Source organism: Aythya marila (assembly GCF_965140915.1).
Source record: "Aythya marila genome assembly, chromosome: 8".
Taxonomy (NCBI): domain Eukaryota; kingdom Metazoa; phylum Chordata; class Aves; order Anseriformes; family Anatidae; genus Aythya; species Aythya marila.
The window spans coordinates 3,563,285-3,575,459 of NC_139049.1; the positions used below are offsets into that span (position 1 = coordinate 3,563,285).

Sequence of the window (12,175 nt, forward strand, 5' to 3'; positions counted from 1 at the left end):
TGCTGCTAACAGACTGAGCTCAAGCAGAGCACATCCACCCTGTAATACTGACCATCCAAGGACCACTGCTCCCAGGGCCATTCTACTCCTCTGTTTCAGGTGAAAGATTTCCCAGAAGCAAGGCAAAAGACCCAAACTCCCCTTGGACCAACCCTGTACACCCCACACCTGCCGGGATGCTGTGCAGGTGTTTCAGCCTGCATACGCATGGCTGCTGATCCCTTACTGGCTGCAGCCAGAGCTTTGTGGCACCTTCCCCTTCCCATCCTATCCCATCCTATTACATCCCATCCAATCCATCCCATCCTCTCACATCCCATCGAATCCATCCCACAGCATCCGATCCCATCTTATTTTATCCATCCTATCCCATCCCCTCCCCTCCCATCCTCTCCCATCCTATATGTCCCATCCCACCCCATCCATCCCATCCCATCCCATCCCATCCCATCCCATCCCATCCCATCCCATCCCATCCCATCCCATCCCATCCCATCCCATCCTCTCACATCCCATTCAATCCATCCCATCCCATCCCATCCCATCCCAGCCCAGCCCAGCCCATCCCATCCTATGAATCCCATCCCACCCCACCCCACCCCACCCCATCCATCCCATCCCATCCCATCTCATTCTATCCATCCCATCCCATCCATCCCATCCCATCCCATCCCATCCCATCCCATCCCATCCCATCCCATCCCATCCCATCCCATCCCATCCCATCCCATCCCATCCTATGAATCCCATCCCATCCCATCCCACCCCACCCCACCCCATCCATCCCATCCCATCTCATTCTATCCATCCCATCCCATCCCATCCCAACCCATCCCATCCCATCCCATCCCATCCCATCCCATCCCATCCCATCCCATCCCATCCCATCCCATCCCATCCCATCCCACCCCATCCATCCCCCCCCCCCTCCCCGTCCCGAAGGAGTTAACGCCGCCGCCCCCCGCCGCCCCCTGACGTCAGCCCGGCGCAGGGGACGCGGCTCGGGCGGAGGAGACCCGCGGCTGCCGGCGGCCGGGGGAGCGCTGCCGCGGGGCCGCCGCCCGCAGCCCGGCACCATGTCCGCCAAGGAGCGGCCGAAGGGCAAGGTGACCAAGGACAGCGTCACCCTGCTGCCCTGCTTCTACTTCGTGGAGGTGAGCGGCCGCGCGGGGACGGCGCCGGGGACCCGGGCGGGTGCGGGGATGGGGGCTGCGGGGGGCTGCGGGGGGCTGCGGGGCCGGGGGGTGCCGCGGTCCCGGCGGGGCGCCCCCGCCGCCTGCTGCGGGCTCCCCGGGCGCTGCCTCGCCTTCGCCGGGGCCCGCGGCGGGGAGCGGGCGCTGTGTGCGGGAGGTGCGGGGGGGGAGATGCCGAGGCTGCTCCGCTGCTCTCTCGGCACGGAGCCGCGTTTCAAGGAGGGCTGGAGGCGAACGCCGCTCGCGTTTCTTTGCCGGCATACAAATCCCGGTTCGTGAGGATTGCTCGGGGAAACAGAAGCGATCTCAAAATGACAGCCAGCGGTATGTTTTTGTCGACCCTTGGATTACGCCCCCCAGTACGCCCCCCGCTTCCTCTGAGGGAGCTAAAAACGCCCGTGATGCAGATGGAATGAGGCTCTCTGGAGCTCGCAGAGCAAAACCTGCCATGGCTGCTCAGCTGGTGGCAGGTGGAGTTGCAGAGGCACTGGCTGCCTGGTGTGGCACTTGGAGGATGCTGCTGCCTTGGAGCACGCAGCCAATGTGTACTGCCAGATCGGGGGTGAATACGGGTTAAACTTAAGAAAGAGATGAAAATGTTTTAGGGGTTGAGCACAGTGTTTCTCTGTGAGTGGGGTCATCTGAAGTGACTGGGGCACTGTGAGGTGTCGTGTGACTTACCTCAGAGAACAAGAATTATAGAACAAGAATTACCTGAAGGTGCATTTGAAGGACTTTGGAGGTCTTCTGGAAGGAAGCAGGGATTGGGTTCAGAAGGGATTTTAGGTAACAGTGCAGTGTTTCTGTCCCCATATTCCATAAACACCTGGGCACGATCAGGAGCTAACCTGAAGTACGCAGCACTGAGTGGAAAGCTTTGCAGAGGCTGTTCCTATGGAAGCAGCAGGCATTCCTGTCGCTGTAACCAGGCCTGCTCAAGAAAAGCCCTTTGATGGAAGGTGCTTGTTGTGCCATCCAACTTACATTGGCTTTGTACAGGAAGGAGAGGTCAAGCCTGGAAAAGTCCCTAGAAAAGGCAGTTTTCCTCACTCTCCTTGCCATCCTCGTTGCTTTGGGAATCCAAGCAGCAAGGGAGATGGCTGGGCCTCAGCCTGGGAGTAACTGATGCCGGGGGACAATGAGAGATCCTGCAAAACATGACAGAACTGTGCTGTTTGGTGGGCTTTGCCTGCAGCAAGATGGGATGAATTACAGAGCAGCAGCACTAAACGTGTGCCTGGTGCTCTAAGAGTTGCCTTATATAATATTAATGCCATACTTGTAGTATGGCATTTCCCCTGGAAGCTCCCTGTAGCTGTTACAAGGAATAATGGAAATGACTCTGCAAGCAGTGAAGAAATTAGACCAAGCTCTTTGTACAGGCTCCACATGAAGCAGGTGAGTTCTCCACTCTGATGTGGACTCTTAAAAATCTTGAAATCTTCAGCGGGTCATCTACAGCTAGATCTAAAAAGAGCTGGAGATCAGCACTGCAGAGCCTCTTCAGCACCCAACTGCTCCAAGAGGGAATCAGAATTCGCAGTTCGGAGAACAGGCTGCTAAGGAACTTCTGGGACTTTGATGTTACTCCTTCACAGGAGTGGAGTCCAGAACCCGTGTGAGCCCTTCTCCCCCAGGAGTCCTAATTACTGAGGACTGCAGACTTGTGCCCCCTTTTGAGCCAATGAACATTTAGGCATTCAATGCAAGTAAAAGCAATGTCAAGGGAAAAAGCTGTCTGCAATCCTCCTGATACATTTGATTAGGAAACTCTGAGCTGTCATTCCTCTCCCATCACACAGCAGGAAGATTTGAATCCATTTCACACATTTTAGGCGAGTACACTTGCTTGAAGAAAGGGTGACAGCAATCAGGTGGTATTTAAATGTTTAACTTTTGTTTCCTGTGTACAGCCACCAGCATTTACCCACTAATTCTAATCAGACTAACGATATTGCCTTCCTAGAGCTTTGTAGCACAGGCAGATACCAGCATGTCAACAGCATCAGAAAAAGAACAGGATGGTTTACATTCTTCTGTAGTGATTGGCTCAAGGAGAACCAAAGATTGAGCTATACTTCATCCAAAGAGATCCAGTCAAAGAGAATTTAATTGTCAGTGGAAATTCTCAAGTGTATTGGACAGAAGGGTGGCCCAGTGTGGATGACTGGCATTACTATGAAATAGAAATTTCCTTTGTAAGCAGAAGGTAGGTTTCTCCTATGATCCAGAAAAAAAAAAAAAAAAAAAAAAAAAAGTAAATTACCAATTAATGCTTTCCTTTTAATTTCATGAATGGCAGTTGAATGCATGATGGGGCACTCATCAACTCCTGTACATGAAAGCACGTGATTGCAGCAACTTTCATGATGGGATAAAATGCAATTACATAGGACAACTGTCAGTTAAGCTTTTTAGCTCTCTCCTCTAGACACTATCAATTCTTTTATAGATATCTTTTTTCTCTTCTGCCACACACTCTCATTTTGCCTGTCCTGTTCATACCAGGAAGTCCCTCCTGAATAGCAGTGAATAAACATAGGAAATCAAGTTTGCACCTTCAAGCAAGAAAATCAGTTTGTTGTCTTCCATTTAGCATCAGGACCTTAGAAAATCTAGGGTAAAGAAAAAGTAAATTGTTTAGAAAATATATTATAAAAAAGGGTTGTTTTTTTCTCTCAAGCACTAGACAAAAGGAAGGACATGGGAACAAAGGACGTTGGGACAAAGAGGAAATGGAAATTCCAAAGCTGTAGGAAAGGGAAGCATTTGTGTTATACAAATGGAAAATAGAACACAGTTAAAGAGGGAAAAATCTGTAATAACTGATGTATTTCAGGCATAAGAGAATAAAGAATTAATAAAAAATAAAAATAAAACAAATTCTGTGCTCCAGAAGGACCTGATCTTTAGAAAGAACAGCAAACAAATAGAGCTCTGACACAGAGGTGTTTCTGCTGTTGAGATCCTTATGAATACATTATGAATGGAAATAACTCCTGTACATGAAAGCACGTGATGGCAGCAACTTTCATGATGGGATAAAATGCAATTACATAGGACAACTGTCAGTTAACTTTAAAATAAATACCGTGGGCCTGATTTTGATTTCAGTCTAATTTAAGAATAATTCAAACCAACAGATTTTAACGCAGCAGAGTCACAACATAAAACCAATATGCACTTCTTAAATCAATGTTATCACTGGAGCCATTCTTCATTTATACAGAAGTAAAAGAAGAATCAGGCTAGAGCTTCAGAAGACATAGAAAGGAAAAGGAATTAAAAATCTGTAAGGAAGAAATGGAGCTTCAGAAAAATGTGGGTGGGTCATCTTCCAAAAAAATCAAAGGCTATACAAAGAAGCATGTTTTCAATTTTCATGATTCATAAGATAAAAACTTGATGATTTACTCTCTGTTTTAGAGATTATTTAAAAATGCTGGTAAGACTCCTGCATAGCAGAGCCTCTGATCAGCACATGCTCTTGAGAGCTGAATAGATTGCCTTGTGCAACTTGCTAACCTAAGACATATGAAAATGAGCACTGCCAGGCCGCTTGGCCTGTCTTATTCCTAATTACGGGTGTGATATTTTAGGGTTCTGTAGACTGTATAGGTAATGTGAACTTCATTTTCATAGCTGGGAAGGTCAAAACTTGGCATGAAAATTCAGTCTCTCTAGGCAAGTGTAAATTTTTTTTTTCCATAATGAAAAGCCTACACGCCTCTGGAAGATATTGGAAATGAGTATTCCTGGAAGAAGTTCTGCTCTTTGTCAACTGACAGTTTCTTTTCAGCATATGCAGAATATATAAGTATATTCACTTGCAGAAGAAATCACAGAATCACTTAGGTTGTAAACGACTTCAAGATCATCAAGTCCAGCCATCAACCTGACCTCCTGAGTCCCATCACCAATCCAGGTGTCTTAGTGCCACATCCACACATCTTTTGAATACCTCCAGGAATGGGGACTCCTCCGCTTCCCTGGGCAGCCTGTTCCAATGCTGCCCAGAGAATGCCTCATATTTTAATATGAATTTGGAAAATATCCAGGGTTTTCTAATTTCTGTTCCTAAGATAATGGTCATATTTTAGATGCAGGACAGATACATTTGTTCTTAGTGAAGGAAAAAGATTTCACAGGTGCTCATGCACTTGAAAAATTCCTGGATTAAATCCTCGTTTTGTAGAAGGCACTATGAATTCTGGCTTTGACTTTAGCAGTACTGTTACCCTGTTATCCTGTGTCCCAGATGTGGGAATGCAAAACAACATGGTGTTGTCAATCTGAGCGAACACTTAACTTTCTTGGTTCCTAAAGGAGGCTCTATATTCTTATTTACAGTGGTATGAGCAGTGGAATTCTTATAACAGTGGTATGAGCAGTAGGCACAGTAAGCAGTAAGTGTTATCACTATAGGAGTCCAGCCTGCAAAATGCGGGTCATCAGCTTCCATTGAAATAAATACATGGAAAAAATGCTCGCTGTGTTTCAGCACCAGACACTTTATTTCCATTTGTTTCTAATATCTACTGACAGAGCTAGGTTGGAAATGTCAAATGTTTGTACACATCACTAGGTAGCCCTGTGCCACTTCTCAGTCACATCTGGAGGTGTTTTTTTTTCAGTTATTCAGCCATGCATAACCCACCACATTTAAATTACGCACTTTGTCACCTCCAAGTCATGTATAGGCGTGACTGTATGAGACAGAAGATGCTGACTGAATGCAGTGATTAGAGTAAGCACATAGGGAGAATGGGCCATAAAACTAAATCTTCCTTCCTAAGAACAGGATATTTGTATCTAGTGCAAGAGTTAAACTACACTGCTGTTTCATGGAGGAGCAATGTAGTCCCATTTCTCTCTAGGTAGGTTTTCAGTTATACTTGAATTAGCCTTAAGGGAAAAACACACACACACACACAAGCTGTAGAAGATGAAATGATCCCCATACTGTGGAAGTAGCATAATGCTTACCACATATATTGCTTTTTCTCTCAAAAGAGTCAACCATGTGTGAGGGGAGGGGAAGGTGGAAAAATACCCTTAATAGTCTGCTTATTGAGCTAACCTTGCAATGTGGCTTACTCACGGAGGATTGACATCAGATTTGTTTATCACATTGCATTAGAGACCAGCATCCCCATAATATTAACAGCCACTCTGAGGCTTGAGGAGGTTGCTGTTCATCCAAAGTAACTAACATTCATTCACCAAGCTGTCAACGTTATATCCTCCCCATCACTTCTGTGTTTACAGAAGAGCTGTACAGCCTGCATACTACTAGCTTTTAGGAGAAGATGAGCAGAAAATGGTAACAAAAAAGGAAGTGCCAAGGGTGTGCTAAGGTTGTCCTGAGAGGGGGAAAACATGCCAGTGCATTTGCATTGTTAGATCTCCCTTTGTGTTCAGCTACTTGCTTGGGCAGTGTAGCCTGAATAGTTCATAGTGGAAGAGGGTCCTGTACCCTTCTCAGTCCTACCTCATCCTCCTGATCTTCTTTACTTCACTAGTAAAAGGAGGCCTGAACATATTAGAAATCAAAGGAGAATCATTTTTCCAAACAATTACCTCTTCCAAAAGTAGAAATGTTTGTACCCCTTTCTGTGATTTTCTTCTATAATTGTTGAAAATCTGTTACTCTGCAGCCAAAATTAAAAATGAGCAGTGAGTAGTGTAACCTTACCTACACAAGAGCTGAACTGTTACAAACATTGTAATCTTTACTGATGATTCTTTCACTTAAAAGTTCAGTTTGTAGGGAGAGATTTCATACATTGCAAAAGAGCATGGAAATAAGCCACTGGAGAAGGGTTGGCACCCACAGTAATTTTTGTTTTTCATATGAAACGTATTTTGGAGAGTAGAATAAATTGTAATAGTTTGCAGGTATTGACAGGTTTGTCTGCTAGAGATGTGGGGTTTTTGTTTGTTTGTTTGTTTGTTTTCAGGAAACTTTTGACTGAAAATTAGTAAAAGTTTGACCTGGAAACAGCCAGCTTTTTGAAATATTGCTGTTCTTGTTTTGCCATAAATTTACAGCAGCCAGTAGAAAAGAATCATAATCAACAGGGTGTGCAATATCCTAATCTCATTGTTTGTAGTTTCTTATTGATTATAACTAATCATTGAATTAATTAATAATCCTATTTAACTGTAATCATAATTAATGTAATGAATCATCAATTATTTTTGAAGTCACACTGACAGTAAATGTTTTCCTGGTATTTTTAATGTGATGTAAAATTTCTGTTTAAGGGTTTGCTTTATATTTAAGTGCATATACTTAAGTGGAAATATTTTATAATTAATTTTACATTATTCTTGCTTGATAATATTTTTGTTAAACAATTGCTGTTTTTTTAATTATAGTTATTATTTATCTCTAAATAATTGCTGCTTTAAAAAAAATATCCAAAAGCCAACAAAACAAACAAACAAAACAGAGAGAAAGAAGAACTTTTAGGATTACCTAAAGTCAAAGTGTGACTTTGAAATTTCTGAAAAAAAATAGAAATTTAATCACTTGTGTATCATCTCTATTTTTGGTCTTACATGTACTGAAAGGTTTTCCATTAAGATTTGGCAAAAGATCGAGAGATCTGAGGAATTATACATGTTATATCTGTTGTATTTATAAAGCAAGACTCTAATTGGCAGTCACAGAACAATTCAATTAAACTCTAAAATCAATGTTGGAAATAGGGATAACTTAATTTTCCACAATGGTAATGATAATAGATTTCTATGGCACCTGGGATTCTAAACTGTGAGTCAAAATTAAATCCAATAGAGTTAATCTGGGAGAAGAAAGACCACATCATGTCTCTGCAATTAGTTTTCACAAAACTTAGACAATGGTTAGGTAAAAATCCTCCAGAGGAAAGGTTGGTTCCTTACAGCTTTGGGCCAGATTAAGCCTGCATCCAAATAGAGGTACAAGAAGCAGCAGAAACTGGAGTTTAGAGAGAAAAGCAAAACCAGCTTTATACAGATGCAAATTTTACGCTTCTGAAAAGGCCTGAATGCCTTCTCTTGCAAGCATGAGGGTTTAAGAATTATTTTAGAACATAGAAAACCTACAAACCGGACTTCCCTGCTCTACATCCATCCTATGTTCTGTACTATGTCTCAGAAGTCCTCATGATAGCCCAGTTTGCAATGTCATTAAACCTATACTTGGTCTTAATCCCAGCTCAGCACTGCAGTCTCACCGAGGGCAAAGCTACAGCACTGATGCAGCTGAGCAGGAGCCATGCTGAGGACCCTGCAAAAGAGCTCATGGGTTCCAAAAAACAAGAGAAAATGGCAGCATTTGGACTGATAATGTTTTTTCTGCTTGACCTTTTTCTGAAAGGTATTCATAGTCATGACCTCAGTATTCATTCCTGCCAGGATAATAGAGCCCTGTCCTTCCAGTTTCTCCTCCTGTCTTGCAAAGCTCACAGCAAAGTACAACAGGACAACAGCCAAGGAGGTTGAAAGCTGCAGTCACTGTTAGTAGTTGGCTAAGAATAGAAATACCTTGTCTCCTCCAACCCACCACAGCCCTCTTTTTTGTCTCATCCATCTGTTGTGCCTTGTCATTTAGACCATGAATTCTTTGGCACAAGGACTGACATTTATAATACATTTTAATAGAATCTCCCACAATGCCAAAGCCTTGCAATGCAAACGCAACATAATTTTTAAATTGACCATCCTTTTCCCAAGCACTTGGCTGTTGTTGATTTTATGAGGAGAAACTGATGGCATTCATTAGCTATCTCTCTGAAGCAATCCTGTATGCTTACTTGATTGCTTAAAAAGATTTCCTAATTACCAGAAGGCAAGAGAAATATCAAGAGGCAGCTCTCGTGCCCAGGAACTCCTTGTCTGCTGTGGAAGAACTGCGGAACAACCTAGGGATCTAACAATTCTTTGGCCGCCCAAGCCCACAAGTTATTTCCAAATGTAAAAGATTCAAGTATCCTATCAAATATTACTTAATCCTTCTTGACAGGTGGGCTAGTCATACTGTCTTTAATCCGTATCTGGTTCATTGTGGCTTGGCTTCCTCTGAAAGCTATGTACATACTTCTCTCTTTTCTGCCTAGCATATGCAGGCAGGTAAAACAAGGCAATTCCACAGCCTTTGTGTTTGCATCCAGTCTCAAGAAAAATCACTCAAGTCACTCTGCTCATCACAGTGAGCAGCAACTTCAATATTTTGCTATGACTGCACAAGAGGCATTTCATTTTTTCCCCAGTTAACCTCATGGAAACAGCCCAGGATAATCGCTTTTGTAACCAATATTCAAAGAGTGTCTCCTGGCAGCCACCAACACAGTCCAATACAGTGAGAGAGGATCTGGATTTGAGTTCATGAAAAGAGATAACACCTGTAGTGCATTTTAGCAAAGCAAAAAGAGGTCACTAACTACATCCTACAAAACATGTTTAGACATTTGAGTATGTGATACTCGATGGCTAAGCTCTCACAAAGCCCATGGGTTTGAAGATACGCTCTTGAAGATATATATGGACTCTGCCTAGTTAAGTGCTGGCAAATTCGATATGTAACTACCAGTGTACAGCTTTAGAGAAAGGGAATTTGTAGAAGCTACTAATTTTCATAGAAGCTACTGATTTTTTAATTATGTATGTATCCAGTTGCATATTCTTTCAAAGTACAGAAGAACTGGGGGTGGGGGGTAGAGGTAGTGCTTATTTGTTGCCTTTCTGTGGTTTAAGCCTAACTGTTTCCATGGTGTCATTTAGGAAACCATCAATACCTGATTGCTACTGGCATGCCTGTAAGACTTGCAGAGGGAATCTGGTTTTAGCAAAGCGTTGGTTATTTGGGAATTCTCCATGGGGAATTTACAGAGACACTATGGAATAGTAAAGTTAAAGGTCCTACATTTTCACTCCAGAGCAAGCACTTAAAAGCACAATTCCTAGCTCCATACAGCAGTCTTTGTAATATTAATAGCATTTATTAATATTAATAACAAAGTCTTAGGTCTTAATAAAGGCTCTTAGCAGTAAAAAAAAAAAAAAAATTAAAAAAAAATAAAAACTCAATTGAACCTTTTCAGCAACTATGCTGATTATGGTCCCAATTCTAATACTCCAAGCCAAAGGGAGTTTTACCCCTTGGGTCAAATTCTAAATTTATAGGTGTAAGTTGCAAGGCAAACAAGGATCATTCTCCGTTAGCCAACCAAGGAAGTAAGAGTATAAAGACTTACTAGTCAAGATAGGTGAGCTGAAGTTGGGGAGTTTATTATTCTACTTAGGAATAGGAAAATTCCTATTCCATTTTGTAATTAAAACAATACACATTATACTGTCTAATTATATTTGACATTTTCAAGGTGTTGGGAACTGAAGTCTGTAATTACAGAACTACTGCTGCCTTAAGCAGAACGCTCCATAAATATTCATATATTAAATAGCCACTTATACTGTTTAGTAGATTTTAGAAACATTTGCTTTTCTTTGGCCCTTTTGAAGATGCATTTTATATTTGTATTTTAAAAAAGATAGGAAGAAAAATGTCCTGTGGGATCAGACATACTGTATATAGCAAATTGACTATAAACCTATTCATTAGTATTGTAAGCAGTTATGTTAGGGATTCACAGTCCTTTAGAATTATTTCTTTTCTTTTAGCACAGTGGGTAATTACAGTCAGAAATAATATGGGAGTCCTGTAGTGGAACTGTAAGATAATGAAATATAATTTTCATGATTCTTTGATTTTTGTAATTAACACTTAAATTACAGCTAACATACAGCAGCTTTTTTTTTAAAAAAAAAAAAAAACAAAAAAAAAAAAACAAGGAATTTGTCCACATCTTTTTTTAGTGGTTTAGAATAAAAAGTCACTTCGTATATCACCTACTTGTGATTGTTCGATGTTGCCATTTAATACAGCTGCTTGCCTAAGAGTACCATAACCAGAGTAGAGATGGACTTATGATAGAGGCGAGCTGTACAGGAGAGGCTTTCCTGTTCTCAGTGTTAGAGAAATGGAAGATGAAACTCTGAATGAAAGATTTTCCTTGAGTTTTCCTGCCCTGTGTTTCCATCCTAGGAAATCAACCTTTAGGGAAACCTAGATGAAGAGACATTGGAAGGGTAACAGACCCTGTGCCTATCTTGATCCTTTAGCTCACTGGAATAGGTTTATGTCTTTTTATAAGATACTTTGTCTCACAGGACCTGGACCCTTGCTAAGTCATTTAGGTATGGCTTTCAAATAGTTAATAAGATATTGCCAGTGCCTCAACGTTTAAACACTGTGCAGAAGTGAAGTTGCAATATGCATGAACTCAAATGCTGTGCAATCTCAGTGTCCAAGCAAGAGTGGAAGCTGGACAGGAGGCTCCTTATCCCAAACAGCTCTACAGTCTGTGTGCAGTGTGGGAAGAAGAGCACCCAGTTCCATGAAATAAAATAAAATATAAAAAAAAATAATAATAAATAATAAAATAATAAAATAAAATATGTAAAATGTAAAATATATCCTTAGTATGAAGACTTAAGGAAGTCCTTTTATATCCCTACACATCTGTATAATGACTGGAAACAGTCATTATCGTGACTAATCGTGCATGCCTGTAGTATAGCTAATAGGGACTGTGTTCAGCAGGATGTGAGAAGAATAATTAAATAATGTATCCAACTAAAGAACTAGACTTCTTCCTTTAATGAGTAGGAAGCAGGACTCAAGTTACATTGTAAATAATTATTCTAACATAGTATAAATACATATTATATAATAGTCATGTTATATATTGTGTAATCTTATTATATTTGATACATATTGCAATATATTACATATTATATGGTTTTATTATATGATATACGTAACATATATGTGTAACATAGTATGTGAGTGCACATGGCATAGAATCCCAGAATATCCCAAGTTGAAAGGGACCCAACAAGGATCATGGAGTCCAACTATACCTGTACACATATAA

At 41.6% G+C, this 12,175-nt stretch overlaps 1 protein-coding gene across 1 annotated transcript in view; it reads left to right on the forward strand.

Moving 5' to 3' along the window:
* Positions 1 to 1,076: 1,076 nt before the first annotated feature.
* The window catches only part of PLPPR4 (phospholipid phosphatase related 4), a gene marked incomplete at both ends in the record, with an annotated part of 29,197 nt that continues 18,098 nt past the window's right edge, over positions 1,077 to 12,175 (forward strand). The window contains one exon of the mRNA XM_082765594.1: positions 1,077 to 1,154. Coding sequence (XP_082621720.1) covers positions 1,077 to 1,154 — 78 coding nt within the window. The remainder of the gene's footprint in view (positions 1,155 to 12,175) is intronic.